The 19,535-nt window shown below is 42.6% G+C and overlaps 1 protein-coding gene across 1 annotated transcript in view; it reads right to left on the bottom strand.

Annotated features, from left to right (window-relative positions):
• LOC124556527 (feline leukemia virus subgroup C receptor-related protein 2-like) overlaps positions 1-18,421 on the bottom strand; it is an 80,961-nt gene extending 62,540 nt beyond the window's left edge. Inside the window, exon 1 of the mRNA XM_047130483.1 lies at positions 18,116-18,421. Within this exon, the coding sequence (XP_046986439.1) occupies positions 18,116-18,406 (291 nt within the window). The 5' untranslated portion in view covers positions 18,407-18,421. The remainder of the gene's footprint in view (positions 1-18,115) is intronic.
• Between the last annotated feature and the right edge of the window lie 1,114 nt (positions 18,422-19,535).

Here is a 19,535-nt window from a genome sequence, read left to right as displayed (position 1 = left end):
CGTGATCCAGTATTTGTTTTTTAGTGTATCATTGGTGTCCTTGCGATCGAGCTGTGAAGCAGATTCTATGTTCTCAGAATACACTGTGCAGTGAAGATCTCGCGTTTTTAAAAGTAACTCCTCGTATGGCTCGCTACGATAAAACCGATAAAATATTTGACTGAAGGTCAATGAAAGTGTATGTCACTTTGTTGTGCATGAATACCTGTAAAGTAAATCGGTGACAAAAGACACTCCCATTTTCATGTTTAAATGTCTTTAAAATAGAAAACATGTGGGGAGAATTCACACTCAGTTAAGCAACGGATTTTCTTGAAGTAATCCGAAATTCCACTGAATTCATTAAAACAAGACATAGTGCTTCCATTTCAGTCTCGTTTTAATGCCGAATGATGAAAGATAGTGCCAGTGTCACATCCGAAATTCCGACCGCATTATGTGAAATCATTATGAAGGACCTCACGAACTCACCATGTGTACATGAACGTGATCATTTGCCTGAGATTTATTCCCAATTCCAGCGACCCGATTGATTATTTTGAAGAAGGATGCATGCACTAAAACCTGTCTTGCCCTCCAAGTGATCGTCACGAGAATTTGAAAACGACAGAAGTTTAGGAATTTCAAAAGTTTTTAAAATTTTAAGATTTTCTTAAAATGTCGCAATACGCGAAGATAAAGTGCCTTCAGAATTGCAATAATCGGGCGTAGTGTCTAGAGCTGAAAAATTACAGAGATTATCACAACATAAACGGTAAAAACGCAGCGTGCAGTACGGTCACGAATACGGCAAACATAACCGCGTCCGAAGAACTACGGCTACAGGTGAAGTTTCTGAGTCTGTATGGATGGCAATTTTGTTGCTGGTGACATGGAGAGTAGACTGTAGTTAAATTATACCAATAGGACCCACCTGACATACACAATATGTAGGAGGGGGGAGTGACAAAATTGTTGAACTTTTACCTACGCCAACAACCTCCAAAAAATTTATTTAATTTCAGTATACTACAAATGATTGACGTTTTCACGAAAATAGCTCTGATCGTGTCAGGCAATGCCTGACACTGCCTATATTATTTTTAGATGCAATTTCACCAAACATGGAACTGCGCGACCTCTGCGGTCGCGGGTTCGAATCCTGCCTCGGGCATGGATGTGTGTGATGTCCTTAGGTTAGTTAGGTTTAGGTAGTTCCAAGTTCTAGGGGACTGATGACCTTAGATGTTAAGTCCCATAGTGCTCAGAGCCATTTTTTTCACCAATTATTCTGACTTGATAATTTTCTCGACAAACTACCAATACAGAATGCTAAAAGATACCAGTGTCGCACGTTTGTTTCGTACAGAAACTGCTCGCCCCAGAATCCTTCCTAAGGAAGGCATTTTCTTTCTCAACTGCGAGATTCACATGGTCGTCCCAGAATTTGATTGTGATATTGTGTTCCGTACTTATGAGGCAGCCTGTATGTATTGTGCTAGGCCTGAAGTGTAGCAACTGCACCTCTGCACTGATGCATCGTTTGTATTCACTACTGATGAATGTTGATCCGAAGATTAGCAGAAGTGCTTTTATTTCAAAGACCGTAACATGAGATCATCTACGTTCGTCAGGTGTCGTTGCAGTAGGTACGTTTATGTCGCACAGCGGTACTAAACACTTGCACCTTGGTCTCTCTAGAGATGTATGCAATGAGTTGTTGACAGATAGGTGTATAGTGCCCTCTGCTTTTGGACTCCCTCATTCACTTCCCAGACTGGTCATTCTCCTAACAATATCTGGATTAAAGTAAATAAAGATATAAAACACGTAGAGAATAATGTCATCCACCATATGGGTAACAGAGTTCGCAAATTGTTGGGAGAACATGATCAAGACTTCAGAGTACTTCCTAGGGTCACACATTACGAGTATCATAATCCGACTGAAAATCTGAGGGTCCATGTCTATCTTCATAAACACTGTGAGAATCCTCTATCACGCATCTCTGAATAGCTGTAGTAGTCGTTGCAAACAAACTGGTTCCAGGTATGCATGGGAGCTATCTGACTCACTTACGTGCAGGGTGATACAATGGTTAAGACACTGGACACGTATTCGGGAGGACGGCCCTTCAAACCCCAGTCCGGCTATTCAAATTTAGGTTTCCTCTGGCTTACCTAAATTGTTTAAGACAAATACCGGAATGGTTCTTTTAAAAAGGAAATGGACGTATACCTTTGCAATCCATAATGTGCTTAGTCTGTACTGAGCTCTTCGTCGACGTCGCATTAAACCATACTTTTCCATTGTTTCCTGACTACTGCCAGCTCATCAAATAGCTACGCGTAGTGCAATCGAATATTACCGTGGTGGCCGTAATAACGCGAATCTATAACAGCTTCCAGCGATGAAAAACGTGTGCTCCTAGGAGGGAAAAGACGTTTGAATCCCATACATTGGTCAGCTGTGTCGATTTAATTATAGATGACACCTGCGGAACATTGAGTCTCTGCAGGAGGAGAAGAGTCTATCGATTAACAGTTGCAAACTGTACGACGTTTGGTAGTATTTGACAATACAGGATCCAGTCACAGGAAGAAGGAAGGAAGGAAGGTTCAAATGGCTCTGAGCACTATGGGACTTAACTGCTGAGGTCATCAGTCCCCTAGAACTTAGAACTACTTAAACCTAACTAACATAAGGACATCACACACACACACCCATTCCCGAGGCAGGATTCGAACCTGCGACCGTAGCGGTCGCGCAGTTACAGACTGAAGCGCCTAGAACCGCTCGGCCACCAGGCCGAAGCGAAGGAAGGAAGGTTAGAGTTTAATGCACAGTCGTTAGTGACTGGCCACAAGAAGATACCAGGCACCATAGCTAGAGCTAGTGATACTGTATGTCATAGAAACACATTTAGGAAGATACCGTCCAAGGGAAACAATAGAAATAAAACGCCTAAAATCGTGAGCGACACTTCGAGTCAGGAGAATCGTTAACACCTCACATGAATGAGTTAAACACGGTGTTCATTTTTGTCCAGTGTACTACACAATTCGTAAGTAATAAGGAGCTCATGGCACGTAAAAATACCTCTATCATTAACTGCATATAGTATTTAAGTTTTAAGTAATAATGCGCCATTGAGCAGTGTATAAAATAGGTGGGATAATATTTGCAGCGTGTAAGGATGTCGATAAACGGAGAACCCTTTGCGGGCCACTCCAGGTTATCACTTCCTACATGTTTGCCGGCCGGTATGGCCGAGCGGTTCTAGGCGCTACAGTCTGGAACTGCGCGACCGCTACGGTCGCAGGTTCGCTTCCTGCCTCGGGCATGTATGTGTGTGTTGTCCTTTGGTTAGTTAGGTTAAAGTAGTTCTACGTTCTAAGGGACTGATGACCTTAGAAGTTAAGTCCCATAGTGCCCAGAGCCATTTTGAACCTACATGTTTCAGAGTAAGTGGAAACATCAGGTCGATGTCAAGTTTCTGAAGCAGCGTTCAAGAGTTGCAATAAACATAGACCCGGTGAGGGCTTATCTTAGTGGACGCAAGGTGATACAAAGACGTGGTAGTCCACAAAATTTGCAAGCAAGCATCCTGATACATTTCGTATCACTACAACTAATTACAAGAAAATGAATATACACTTCCTAGTTACGTTAATGTGAACACCTGTCAAAAGTCTGAATAACCACCTTTTGCAGCGCGAGACATGCAGGAAGAGGGTCAGTGACGTTCTGGAGGGTAACGACAGGGATGCGGCGCCAAGCCGACTCCAGTGCCGTGGCTAGCTGCGATAAGTTTCCCGGTTGAGGATGCATGGCGAGAACAATCCGATCGAGTCGATCCCACAAATTATCTATTGGGTTTAAAACTTGAGGATTCGGTAGCCCGGTAACCTCATCTTGCTGCCCTTAGAACCACACACGTACACTGCGAACTGTGTGACATGTCGCATCGACCTGCTGGTAGATGTCATCATGCCGAGGAAAAATAAACTGACCCAAGGATAGATGCGTACTTTTGTTGATCCACTGTGCCTTCCAGAATGACGAGATCACTCAGAGAATGCCACGAAAACATTCCTCAAATCACAATATTCCCTCCTGGTTGCAGGATGTTGGCTTACAGACGTTTCGCACCGTACACGCTGACGGTCACCTGTCTGATGGAGTATAAAATGTGATTCTTCTGAAAAGGCTACCTGGTGCCACTCAGTGGACGTCCACTTGCGGTACTGTTTTGCAAATTTCAGTTTTCGTCGTCTATTAAAAGCAGTCAGCATGAATGCATGGACCACGCGCTTGCTGTAGAGAGGCCCATACGCACCAAAGTTCGCTTAACCGTCTTTGAGAAGACCCTGTTGGTAGCCCAGTGGTTACTCTGAGAGGTCAGTCGCTCAACAGTTGCACATCTATTCGCCAATACACATCTCCGCATCCGTGGTTAGCCCCTGTCATCTATGGCCCGTGGTACACCACTGTGGCCTCAGCGCCGCTTTTCGATAACATCATTTTGCCACGCACAGTGTAATTTAGCCACGGCAGCACCCGAGCAGTTTAAAAACTTAGCCATTTCGGAAATGCTTCAACTTTTTGCCCGAATGGCGATGATCATGCCCTTTTGGATGTCTGATAAATCGCTCCATTTGCCCATAGCAACAGCTGCTGCACTGTTTTCCGTGTCCCTCCAACATGATTTATATACCTTCCACTGCTAGTGCTGCCATCTGCCGTCTGTGAGTGGTTATTGCACGTTTACGTCTAACATAGGCGGTAATCACATTAATCAGACGGGACTGTGTCTATAGCAAGAAGATGTGTGGTACATAATAGGCAGGTAGTAAACCTGGGAGCCAGCAGCATGTGTCACAGAGAACCGGACCATGAGACTATAATTTGAGAAAACGAATTTACTGTGGGTGAGCACATGTACTCAGGTGATGATTTTCATTTAGAATTAGATTTTACGCAGGTTTTTTGTTAGATATGAAACCCATCTCCTCTCCTTCCAACTTAACACCTGTTAGTCTGCTAACTTTATTTGCCTCAACCTACAGAACACCTATGACTGTGTATGGCATTCTGGGCTCCTTTTCAAGCTCCATACCTATGTCCTTCCTATCAACTTCATCCATCACATTGCCACCTTCCTCTCCCATTGTCCTTCCTATGTCACCATCCATAATACCAATTCCTGTACCTTCTACCCTTCTGCAGCTGTGCCCTAGAGCTCTCTCCTTTCTCCTCTCCTTTACCTCCTGTACACCGCTGATATGCCAAAACCACACCCATCCGTCCATCTCCTTCAATATGCTGATGACACAACTTTCCTTGCCCTCTATCCTAGGCTTCAATGGTTCTAGCGCTCCCTCCAAACCGAGCTGGACCAGTTTACTGCTTGGTACAACCAGTGGCTTCTTCAGATCAGTCCTTCAAAAACCCAGGCAATCATAATAAAAAATGGTTCAAATGGCTCTGAGCACTATGGGACTTAGAACTACTTAAACCTAACTAACCTAAGGACATCACACGCATCCATGCCCGAGGCAGGATTCGAGCCTGCGACCGTAGCAGTCGTGTGGTTCCAGACTGAACCACATCCTGGATAATGACTTCAACCCAATATTTATCCTTCCTTCCAACTCTGACCCTCCTCTTCCTCTCCCCTCATTCCCAGGGCTCCCTCGTCTTTCTCTCCCTGATTGTTGTTCCCCCTCTCACCCCATGTCCTTCTCACTCCTCCTTTCCCAGTCCTTGTGCTCCTTCTTTGGCTGTTCCCTTCCCCACCCTCCACATCTCCTGTCACTTGGTGTGCTACTGGCTCCCCTTCCCTTCCATCCCTTCCAGCTCCCCCTTTCCCAGTCCTTGTGCTCCTTCTTGGGCTGTTCCCTTCCCCACCCTCCAAATCTCCTGTCACTTGGTGTGCTACTGGCTCCCCTTCCCTTCCGTCCCTTCCAGCTCCCCCTCCTCCATCGACCCCCCCTCCTCTCCCTCTTGTTTCCCTCCTCTTTGGCCTCCCTCCCTTGGCAGGTCCTTTGAGTTTTAGTCCAGTTACTCTCCATCGTGTTTTGGTGCTTGCCGTGCTTTTCACTCAAGTGCAGTGTGTTTGAAGTGTCATTGTCCCTTGTGGCCTTCATACCGTGAATGCCGTTTTAATCGTGCTCTTCATGCCGCCAGTGTTTATCTGCTATATCCTAGTCCAGTGTCATTTTATCTGTACATGGATTTTATGTGAACGTGCCTCGTCAAACTACTCCTTTTTTGTATTTTTTAACTTCCTCTGTTTCCCCTTTCCTTGTATCAACTTCATCTGTTATTCCCATATTTTATATATTTGTTTCTCCTGCGATTTTATTCAGTCTCTTGGCTGAAGAGTGGCGAACTGTGCCACTGCCAGCCCACCCCTACCTACATGGTGTAGGGGTATGAAATAACTATAAAGAAAAAAATTAGATAGTAAGTTTTCATTTCTAGACTTCATTTTTTATGTAATTAATGTACATTTTCTTCTCTTTCTCCCGTTTAAATAATTATAGTAGCAGCTGTATGAACCTGCTCGTATAGCGTAAAGCTGTCGGAATACAGGGCAAGCTACCTAATGATAACGTCACTTCCTGCTATTTCGTGTTGAAGAGCCTTTTCGTCACGTGAAACTCAAAGTGAGGTCTGCGATATTTTGGTGATGTGTCACGTAGAATAGAACCAATAGGAAGCAAGAAAGCTCTGTAGGTCACAAGTAGAAAGCCTGAAATCTGCAGAAAGCAAGACGCCATATTGTATTTGTCACGTTCAGTAGAAGAGCGTATATTCGGTGAGTTTTATGTTACACCTTATATCCCATGAATAAATGCTGTTTCTAAGCACTAGCACAATGAATGTCTCGATAACGAATCGGTACTGCTACGATTTGTTGTAATAAAAAGACGTGAAACATCATATTGGTGGTTAAAGAATTTTCATATGTGGTTATTTAGAGTTCGAGTCCTGCTGTATCTAAATTTTTAACTGTCACGTAAAATGTAATGTGACTTTCTTACGGAGGTGAATAAATGCTGTTTCTAAGCACTAGCACAATGAATGTCTCGAGAACTAATCGTTACTGCTACGATTTGTTGTAATAAAAAGACGTGAAACATCATATTGGTGGTTAAAGAATTTTCATATGTGGTTATTTAGAATTCGAGTCCTGCTGTATCTAAATATTTAACTGTCACGTGAAATGTAATGTGACTTTCTTACGGAAGTGATAAAAATAATTCCCTTAATACTTGATGTTATGTAAATATAAGTACATTCTCTATCAGAAGTGTGGAAATGTGGGTTTTGATGGAGCTAACGTAGGAATTTTACGCGCGTCCTTTTCCGTGAACAAACTATTTTGTTTGCGGGCCAAATAAGGCTGACAACTGTCGTTGGAGAGCACTGAGAGCGCAAAATCACGTTAACCAGATCGCCCGTGTGCCAACGGCGTTGTGTCTTGTGACGCTGGATATCCTGTCTGCGTGCATGTGTACATTAGCTGTTTCTTCCCATGTGCCGAGTGCTTAACACGCAATGCGCTAGCTTGTGAGACCTGTAATATGAGACAGGTTTGGACCGAATTCGCGCGGCAGATAACAACCGTGGGTGCATGCCTGTGTGTCGTTTTTAGGTGGTTTCCCACTTTCGTTTAGCCAAACGCTGGGCTAGTCACCAAATTCCACCTCTGACAATGCGATACACAAACAGTTGAATATGATTAAATACAGAACAAAGTTTCCACGATTCACAGACGGATGGCACACATGACTTCCCTCCGTTAAGTTATCTTGACAGCTGTTGTGTCTTAATGGGCATCTGGCCACAAAGTTAAATAATAAAATTAAATTTACCATATTCTGAAAGAGCAGATCTCACGATACACTGGACAAACGCTACGTAAAAGAAGGAAGAAGAAGCAGCAGTTACATGGTTTGCTTTTGATTGTAAGTAGAAAACCGCAGAGATGCTAGGAAATAAAAAAAAATGTGTACTGAGGCTAGACACAGATTCCACTTTTTCTCCCGACTATTTAATTGTTTATTTATCATAGACCAATTTCTTGGTGACAATAATGGACCGTTACGGGTATGTGAATTTTTGTGATAATCTATTAACTTTTCTTTTCTTTACGCTTTTTTCGATTCTGAACATGGAATTAATTTTAGGGTCCTCATACTACTTTTTCCTTGTTGTGTATTTCTTGCCGACTGCAATATTTGTCCGAACACGTATAATAAGTTATCCTACTTACGCTTATAATGTTTCCTAAAGCCATATTGTGGCTGACTTCTGCCGCTGAAATGAGTTAACTGTCGGCCTCAAAAGAATTCACTGTCTATGTGACCTAAGCATTAATAAAAATTATACTATCCTTAGGGCATCAAGGGTAGATAAGGTAAGATTAATTCTTTGTTTATCGACATGCACGTACAACGTTTTGTCGAAACTACTTATTTAGGTCCATGGTAAACGGCGTCTGATTGTTACCGCGAGTAACGGATAAAATAAGTTGGAGCTGTACATTGAAAAAACGTGAAGGTACTTGACTCTGAGTTGTGCTTGATACCCGCTCGAGAGATGGTGTTTCCTCCATGTGACTGCAGAGCTGTAGCCATACGTATCTGGCGGTTGTAAGAGTCCGCCTGCAGCGCGTAAACAAGACAATGAAATACGAGTCACCACGCAATCTCATCGTCTTAATCACAAAAATCCCAGCAGAATTTCATTCCTGGAATCTGAGTGATGTAAGGCAAAACTGTGCTCTAATATTTGCCTCATCCATTACGTAAGTGGTCACACGAAACTGTGGAACTTCACTCTGCGTTTCTTCCTGATTCAAAAATTCATTCTGATAGACATCTTCGTTTGTACTGAGGCAAAAGTATGTCTTACTTTCTGTCTATGACAGAACTTTTTCTCTTTCTTGCTTACTCGGGTGGAGTACGGCCTGGTGCAGTATTCTAGCAGACGTCCCTTGGGCGACTTACTTTTCAGATGTTTTTAACAGTAAACTGCTGTGTATAGGACACTGTAGTGAATGCGCGCAGGATGTTGTTGTTGTTTATGATGATGATGTTGCTAATGACTAGGGAGAGGATGAAACCCGGAGCTAGCAAAAACGCCATTCCTCTCGAGTAACATCAAGTTCGTCTAGCTTAACGCACCCATCGGAAGGACGGATGGTCATCAACAGTGTCACAAGTCCTTATTCCCTGAGACAATGTGGAGGTATTTTGAATTTAACTTAGAACCCCGCGTAATGTCTGGTGACCTGGGGTTGTGCCCCACCTCCACCTATCCTCTTGCCTGCTAGACACTCAACGTTTTTTCACGAGCAGCAATCAGCCCAGCTACATCCAAGTAGAGCACTGTCGTACAGGCGTGCCTTAGTGACGTCGGCTACGTTAATGATTGTAAGAGTAAGAAATGTATTGTTCTGAAACATCTGGTAGATGTAAAAGTTACCACATCACAAAAAACGGCCATATTGTACTTATATTCAGTACCTAAAAAGGCTTCACGATTGGAATTATTGTTTAAGTTAAGCTTATGACATAGGTTTGCAGTGAAAGATCCTGTTTTTTAAATATACAATACACAGATCCATCTACTGGAAAAATCTGTTGGTCAGTTTATGAGAAAGTGGAGACAGAGATTAATTAGTCGAATAGGAAAATTGTCGCTAACTCATACCTGGAACCTACTCATTTCTTAATATGTTTATGTCATGATAGAGTAAAACCGAGTTAACATAGTTTTTTTTAAACCGAAGACAAATTTGACAAGAAATATTTAGAATCTTACATTTAACAAGTACAAAATTAAGCGATCTAGATGGAAACTGTTTATTTCATGTTTCGCTTTCTCCGTGGCTGCAATATTTGTAACAAAACTGTCGAGCAAAACTGGTAAGTAACATAATTCGATGAAACTTGGACCATTCGTAGAAACAACTGCTAGAGTAAAGTACAGAAGGTAACTAAAAAAATAAGCAGGGAGACAAATAGAATTGACACTTTTATTCAATGACAATAATAACACTGAAGACACAAGGGATTATGATGACCACTAGACATTACAAAAGCTGGACCATGATCCTTAATGGGATGTATGATCACAGTGGACACCAGTGCATTCTCCATAACGTTCTCCCATGCCACAAATGGTGGCCACAAGGTTTGAAAGGAGTCCTTGTGGTATGGCGTTGCATTCCTCAACCAGCGCGGCTGACAACAACGGCTTACGCATGATGTGTCACTGACGAGTAACGTATCTCGATGAAACTTGGACCATAAATAAAAAGAGCTCCTACTTTACAGCACAAAATATAACTGATAGAAATACGCAATGAGACGAAGAGAAATGACACTTTTATTCAAAGACAATAATTACACTGAAGTCACTGCTATTTACAATGGTCCCATGGACATTACAAAAGGGTGTATAATCATCACGGACGGATGTGCATGCACTGCAACGGCCACGATGTGAGTAAGGAAGTCCTGCTTGGCGCTCCATTTCTCCACCATGGCGGTTGACAACTCCTGGATGGTAGTTAGTGCCTGTGGAGATACTGCAGTACGTCCTCCCAATGCATCCCATACGTGTCCGATGGGGTTTAACTCGGCGAAACGGGCAGGTCTGTCCATTCGCTGAATATACTCTCTTCCCAAGAACGCCTCCGACTGCTCTGTTCGTGCATTGTCGTCCAAAAAGTGAAGTCATGGCCGATGGCACCTCTGAAAAAGATGCAGATGGAGAAGGAGTACAATATCGCAGTGACGTTGAGCGGTAGGCGTACCGTGTTCAAAACTTCGAAGGTCATTACGCTCATGCAACATTGTGTGTCCCAGATCGTAAAGCTTGGACCACTAAGGCGATCATATTCGACATTGTTCCTAGGGCCATATGATGGCAGACCCAGCACTGTCCAATATGAAAGATTTATTTTTTTGAACACGGTACACTCACTGGTCAATGTTACTGTGACACTGTACTCCTTTCCTATGTGCGTCTTTTCGGGTATGTCTTCGGGCTTCACTTCATTGGTATGGATGACAATCAGTGACTGCTTCTAAATGTGCAGGTGGAGGAGCCCATTGGAACGAGATGATATTCGACGTAGGCGCTGACCTATCCATTCCCCCGATTCAAATCCCATCGAGCACGTGTGATATGCGTAGGGTACACGTACTGCAGCACGTCCATATGTTCCAACGACCGTCCAACACTAGTCAGCCGCGCTGGTTGGGCAATCAAACACCATACCACAAGGACTCCTTTACAACCTTGTGGCCAGCATGGGAGCACGTTGTGGAGAATGCACTGCTGTCCATTGTGATCATTCATCGCATTAAGGATCATGGCCCGGCTTTTGTAATGTCCAGAGGCCATTATAATTCCCTGTGACTTCAGTGTTATTGTTGTCACGGAATAAAAGTGTCAGTTCTATTTGTCAGTCTGCTTATTTTTTTCAGTTACCTTCTGTACTTTACTGTAGTAGTTCTTTCTACGTATGATCCAAATTTCATCGAATTATGTTACTTACCACTGACACATCATGTGGAAGTTACATCCTTCCTTAAGTTTTGCACACCACTGTACCAGCAACGGCACCAAGGCAAAATCTCCTCTCATCACTAAATACAACTTTGCATCATTCATCGTCCAGTTTGATCTCTTTCTATACAATCGGAAGTAAGCTGTGTAATCATGAAGTGTGAGAGGAAGCCGGCGATTGGCATCCTTGCTCGCAGCCCAGCCTGCGATATACATTTCCTGATACTCTAGTCGGATAGCGTGAGTGTGATATCGCGGCCATCGACGTGTCACCAGCAACGGCTGCTCGTTTCATGGAGCGGCCCAACCAAGCATGTGTAAGGCACTACCGGAAACAGGACGACGAATATGTCCTCTTTCCTTGGAACGCAGAACCAATATTGACAAAGAACTAACACGTCTCAACCGTTGTATTGGAAAAGTGCTCGAAGCAACACTCAGCCATGCACAACATGACCTCGCTGAAACTGAGTTAATCGTACTCGTACGAATTTTGCTCCTCAGCAACGCCTGACAGCTCTACAATGCTTGTGCACCAAAGAATAAATAACTCTTTCATCCGCATTAATGAACTTGTTAATCGGATCAGTTTTTCATGGACAGTAACCAAATAATTCAATAGGTTATTGTATGGAACAACGAATTGGAAAATTTAAAGTAGACTACCAGACGACAAATTCGGTTTCAGGAGAAGCAGAGGAGCCCGAGAAGCTGTTTTAGGTCTACAGTTAGCATTAGAGGGCATATATAGCAAGAACATGGACACATACATTCATTTCTGGAGTTCGACAAAGATTTTTATAACGTGAAATGGTAGTATCAACTATTTGGATAGAAGGGCGAATTGCAGCAGCAGGCACTGGCGGAATGGTCCATGACACCAAAGTCGAGGAAAGTGTAAGGTCAGGTTGATCACTGGCAACATAGCTATGTAATTTGTGTGTTAAAGAGGTAATCAGAGAAGTAAAGAATTGTCTCGTTGCGGAAGTTACTTGTAGCAGCCAGAAAATCAGCATGATATAGTACGCTGTTGACATAGCAGCGGTCGCCAAAAGTGAAGAGAAATTGAACTGAGTGCTTCATGAAACGGAGCGCGTGGAAGCTGATGCGTATCCCAAGATTTTACAGAGAGTACTCTTCGGCATTCTCCACTTATTTAGCCTGGCTTTATCTCGAATCGCCGGCCGAAGTGGCCGTGCGTTTCTAGGCGCTACAGTCTGGACCCGAGCGACCGCTACGGTTGCAGGTTCGAATCCTGCCTCGGGCATGGATGTGTGTGATGTCCTTAGGTTAGTTAGGTTTAATTAGTTCTAAGTTCTAGGCGACTGATGACCTCAGAAGTTAAGTCGCATAGTGCTCAGAGCCATTTGAACCATTTTTTTTTATCTCGAATCTCTCGCCCAGAGCAAAGTCTCAAACGACTTGAAATACGTGCAGGTAACTCGTTTATACAAGAAGGGTGAAAGAACGGACCCGCAAAATTATAGACCAACATTCTTAACGCCGGTTTTCTGCAGAATTTAGAAAGCATCGCATTTGCGAAACTCAGCTTTCCCTCTTCTCGCACAATATCCTGTGAACCATTGCTGAAGGGCAACAGGCAGGTGCCGCATTCCTTGACTTCCAGAAAGTGTTTTACGCAGTACCAAGCTGCAGACCGTTAAAGGGCTGGTGTGGTAGGAACATTGTTGTTCTCTATACAGGATGAACATTACTAAAATCGACAAACTGCAGGGACGGATTCCTGACTGGAAATGGAGGAAAAATGGTCCTATAAACACTTGCAGTGTGTTCTTTGTGTGTTGCAGGCTGTGTGTCTGACGCGGCGTACTGTAAGTAGAAGAATGGTCCGGAATTCACGTCGGGAACAAACCGAGATGGTGTTTGTGTACAGCCAAGCAGATGGAAACGTTCGAGAGGCAGTACGTCTATACCAAATCAAGTGCCATCACAGAACCCAATCACATCACACGTTTCCACTTTTTCTGGACATTTGTCTGCTCATCGGTCCTTTCAGACAGATCAACGTGCAGAGAGGCGGCAGACTGTGCGTACATCAGATTTGGAGGACCGGGTTCTCCAGGATATTGAGACGAACCCTAGTATAAGCCCCAGGCAAGTGGCCCGCCAACATGGTGTAAGCGAAAGTACGATTATGTATACTTCACGACAGCAGCTACTTTCCCTATCATCTGGCCATCCTGATTTAGGTTTTCCGTGATTTCCCTATATCACTTCAGGCAAATGCCGGGATAGTTCCTTTGCAAGGGCACGGCCGATTTCCTTTCCCATCCTTCCCTAACCCGAGCTTGTGCTCCGTCTCTAATGACCTCGTTGTCGATGGGACGTTAAACACTAATCTCCTCCTCCCTCCCTATCATCTGCAACGAGTGCAAGGATTATCACGAGCGGATTTCCCTCTGTGGGAGGGATTTTATAGCTGGTTTTGCGCCAGACCATCATGATTATGGAATTTCTGTCATCAGTCCTCTTTACCGACTGAGGAACCTTTACTAGAACTAGCATCATCAGTCTGCATAATCGCCATCTGTATAATACAGACATGGCATGTGATCAGAGGAACTTTCATTCGTCAGCGCCATTTATCGTGGTACTGATGTATTTCCGGACACATGTTCATAGGACCTTTTTTCCTCCATTTCCAGACAGGCAAAAACAATCTGACGGATTGGGTAACCTGCAGCCTGTAACTGTTTCCTAATGACGCTGTAGCGTACGGTCGTGTGACTAGGGCCTCCCTTCGGGTAGACCGTTCGTCGGGTGCAATTCTTTCGATGTGACGCCATTTAGGCGACTTGTGCGTCAATGGGGATGAAATGATGATGATTAGGACAACACAACACCCAGTCCCTGAGCGGAGAAAATTTCCGACCCAGCCGGTAATTGAACCCGGGCCCTTAGGGTTGACATTCTGTCGCGCTGACCACTCAGCTACCGGGGTCGAACTAGTGTACGGTAAAGTGTTGCCTGCGAGTGACTGTTGAAGGATCCAAGATGACTTGAACAAAATTTCTATAATGATGCGATAAGTGATTGTTTGCTCTAAATGTGGAAAAATGTAAGTTAAAGTTGATGTCTGAGTAACAGAGCCTAGATCATAATATTATTTATCTTAGATGAGTGGTTTGAGCCAGTATACCTTCAAATTTAGGTACCTAAAAACTCGTCGCAGCGAGTATTGTTGTGTGCCGCCAACATGCAGATGAGTAGGGAAAACAATCCTGTAATACTGTAATAGAGTATGAACGGTGTGATGTTTGACATAGCCACGTCGATTAAATATCTAGTGGTAACGTTACAAAGCGACATGAAATTGGACGGCTATGTAAGGTCGGCAGTACGGAAAGCGAATGGCTGACTTCGGTTTGCTGAGAGAATTCTTGGAAGTTGTAGCTCGTCTATGAATCAGCCCACGTACAGAAGAGTTGTGACCCATTCTTGAATACTACTCAAGTGCTTGGGCTTCCCACCAGGTCGGATTAATTGAAAACATTGCAGCATTTAAGAGGCGTATTGCTGGATTTATTACCGCTAGCTGCGATCAACACGCCACGGAAATACTCCGTGAACTCAAATGGCAACCGTGGATCGAAGAAGGCGTTCTTTTCATGAAAAGCTGTTGACAAAGTTTAGAGATCTGGCATTTGCAGCAGACAGCAGAACGATTCTGCTGCCACCAAGTAAGGAGTAAGGTCGACTAAGACAAGATAAAAGAAATCAAGGCAAGTACGGCAGCACATGCACAATGGCCAAAATAAAACTTGACCGGAATATATTTCACGCACCTTAAGATACGCAACCCAAATTACATCATTTGCACTCAAAGCAGATGATGTAAGTTGGTTCGTCTATTTTACTGTGCATGAAGAAATTTATGGGGCACTTTTATGTTGCCCGCCTTGTAGCTGTAGAGTGTAGACAATAGCTTTTTCCCCTCTCTGTTTAGGAGTGGAAGAGGAAATGGAATGACTAGCATTGGTACAGAACACGCTCCGCCATTCACCGAATGGTGGCTTGCGGAGTACGTATGTAGATAAAACAGACATAAACGAAACTAAAACAAAGGTAACTGTGTGTGTGTAGGAGGTGGACATTCTGAATTGTGAAATATTAAATGTGGAAAAGAGACTGTAAAGGAACAGGACGTATTTTTCTATCTGTTACGTGGTATGGATAAAGAAGGAATATTTAGGAAAGACATACCAGAAAGAATTGCACGAGGTAAAAATGATTTGTATAGCAAGTAACTGCTGCTAATATCCAAAACTATAGTCTTTGAGATTAGAAAAATGTGACAAAAAGCTATGTTTGGAACACAACTCTGTATGGGTACGAAATAGTGACTGGCAGACAGAAATGAAATAATCATAAGTCTGTAAAAATTGGTTTTACAGAAGACTATCGAAGATCAGATGCATTGATCGAGTAGGGAATTAAAACATAATGTAAAGAGTTATCGATAAAAATATCAAATGATGAACTTAATAAATGGAAGATATGGAATGACTGAACAAATAATTATTATGCATTGGTATGAAAACTGTAGCTAAATGGATGATAGAAGGAAAGAATGGCAGGAGCAGGCCTAGATATGGAAGTTCAATGACGATGTGGAACGCAACAGTTATGCTGAAATGAATAGTGTTTGTGGCAAAGGACGGACATCGTCATCTGCATCAAATCAACCTTAGCGTTGATGACCAAAATAACGCTGCCGACGTCGAAATTTCTTCTGTATTTATTCACTATTATCACTGGTTGAATATTGGGCACTGCGATCGTCTGAGAGAAGGTGACGTCTCACGACGAGGACTTTACAAAATTCATACGTCAACTTTTGTGCTGATAGTCGTACCGCTTTCGTATTAGGTAAATGGACGATCATTTTACCGTACAAGAACATTAGTATGGGCACAAAGAGTTTGTCTTATCAAAAAATATCTTAAACATCAAACAGTTCAACGCTAGGTGCTTGAAAATTGATCTCCCGACGTGAATACAGAAGAGAATGTCTTCAGATTCTCTCTGGAAGCCCCTTGCTGCTAGGAGTTCTCCACCTGTAACCTGTTGTGCTGAAATTGGTTTCGCAATAATAATATTCTCTTCGCACTAATAATGATATTCACTTCGTTTCATTGTTACTTACACTACCACACATCGCGTTATGTCATCTTAAGCTGCTCTGAAGTAATCATATTCTGTGTTGACATAACTTGTTCCAAACCAAACCATTTCATGTCTAAGATAAAATCGACCGTGCTGCGCAAACAACACGTGCATTTTGTATATTTTAAGGACGTCCTAATTGTGCACATAAAATCTTTAACCTCATTTTTTGTGTCTTAATAGTGTGTCATCTGGGTGCCATTTTAAATCTGCTGTGAAGAAGCCTCTACATGAGGGATGACAAATGTTATTAATACAAAAATTATGGTGATTTTTTTAATAAATGGACGGTTCTCCAGCTCGGACAAAATTCTGTACTATTCTCGACATAGACCCCACAATAGTGAATAAGCAGGATGAATATCGGTACTAAAAATGGAATTAAACATTTTTCGCTAGTATGTTGAATACAACTTGGCACTGAAATCATGTTCCACATCTCTTCAGACAAATTTACTAATTTATGTACTGCATATTACGCAGTGTTAAGAAAATAACAGAACGTTAACATGCTCATTTCCCTGTTTTCATCCATTCATATCCCACTGAAGATATTACTGAGCGAAACCACATTTAGCTTTGAAATGTCATTTGCACAAAAATGAATAGGATGATAAACTTTTAAGTTACTGTTCATACTGGCACTTGATGTCCCAACTCATCAACATAATTAAAGATATGAATGAAGAACGATTTTTAATTTACAACCACATCCAACTACTAATCAACAAAGTGTGTAGCATTATTCAACGAACATTTTCAGTAGATTTTTGCATGTACAGAAGACCGTTAATGACAAATCACAAGTTTTCAGAGTCAAAGTAAAAACTTCTCTCCTGACTAACACCACCTATACCTTGACGAAAAACGTAAGGTTTAATTAATTGTGGTACGATGACTGTAGTTCCCTGAAATGCATATACGAGTTCTTCACGTCTGCTCGATTGTTCTTGGGTTTGTAGCACACCAAACTGAAGTGGAAAATGGAAACTCTTTCTTGGAAAAAGGAATAAGGCTTATTTACGTGACCCAGCTACCCTGATCTAAGTTGAACGCAATTTTCCCAGATCACTCTATATTAATTCAGGGGTGGTTCCTATTGAGAGGCCATGGACGAGACCTTTCGTATTATTAACCTTTCTAAAACAGGAAAAATCTTATACTGATTTATTACTACGTCGTTTACTATTTACATTTTGGCATTTCATTGTTCAGTAGTTTTATATTTCTAATTATTTTAAGTTTTAGGAGTTTAATGATCTGTTCCATCACCACTTGTCATTGAAGAGGAGGTGTATTGGATTAAATATAAATAAACAGATGAAACTATCGGAAGCCAAATCGAAATTACGCTTACCTTCTGCTTGATGAAGGCGGATGCCGGAAATACAAATGGAATGTAGGCCAACATAAAAATCACTGAAGTCCAATCGACGGCATAGCTGCTAACATTGTAGTATTTTTGTATCAAGTTTCCAACTATTGCGTATTGTATCCACTGCCACGTGTTACACATGGAGAACAATATGAAGATGGCAAGGATGACCCATCGCCGGCGGTAGACTTTGAACGCGGTCGGTTGGTCGCCATGTGGCCGTGCCTCCGCATCTTGCGTCGTGGGCGAGCCGTAACTATTCTTGATGGACATCTTCCGCGCCGCGACGTTTGCGATGGACTCCCGGCGGGCTCAAGGTGCCGGCACTTATGTACTTGGCGCCCAGTGTCACATGCCGGTGCCTAATCCCGACTCCTCTCCGTCGTCTTACGTACGCCAGCACGTGCTCTCAGCCGAGTCACGTGTTAAAGCCGAGTCGATTGTCTTTCGAGATTAGCACGTACTGGCAAACAATTCTTAAAAAAAGAAAACTAACGTACAATATTGGGACAAGGATTTGTGATGTGCTGTTTGAACTGAAATTTTATCATGAGCACTGAGTAACTGACTGGTGTAACTCTAAATGATGGTAGCTTAAGGCAGTATGAGGAAAAAAAGTGTGAAGGGAAGCGACGCGGCTACAAATTTGAATGTGCAAAAACAAAAATTAATATAAAAAAACGTACTGTCACAGGGTAATTTGTTAGAAATATATCTAAGGGAAGTTTGCTTCAAAATTTGTCCAAATGGATTTAGTTTTCTCTGTTTTCACTGATTTACAGACACACACACACACACACACACACACACACACACACACACACACACACACAGTATATATGTCTATAAGAAGCGCGAGGGCACCGATAAAACGGCTGTGTAACGGAGGAATACACTTTCGGACAAAAGAACTAAGTAGAGTGCTAAACTCACTATAAAGTGTAAAATCTTACTTCAGTGAGTGATTAATAAGCTCACCGGATAAAATTTTAATCGCCCCGTTAAAAGAGCAATTTGGTCGCATTGGACTGACGTGTAGGGTTGTTATAATTAAACTTTCCCTAGTTGAGAGGGCCTTCATGGAAAGCGAGTGATCGTAGGACAATGAAACTTCGTGGAAACATTTACAAGGACATGTGGAAGAGAAATAACGAATAAACCAATGAAACAAACACATTTTAATTTCCAAATCAGAGGCTTACATTTGTTAATTGCGTACCATGTGCACGTTCCAGGTTAGAAACGTTGCTCAGTGTGACGATCATCTGTATCGATAACAGTCTGAAACCGCACTACTGGTGCCTAAAACATCCACATGTGATGTTGTCTACCTTTCTCGCTATGCTCATCTTCAACATCCAACATGTGTTAGTGTACCACTGATAAACCCTGTCCTTCAGGT

This window comes from Schistocerca americana, chromosome X (genome assembly GCF_021461395.2).
Source record: "Schistocerca americana isolate TAMUIC-IGC-003095 chromosome X, iqSchAmer2.1, whole genome shotgun sequence".
Lineage (NCBI taxonomy): Eukaryota > Metazoa > Arthropoda > Insecta > Orthoptera > Acrididae > Schistocerca > Schistocerca americana.
Note: the sequence above shows the minus strand (reverse complement) of the source record. Positions and strands in the feature narration are given on the sequence as shown.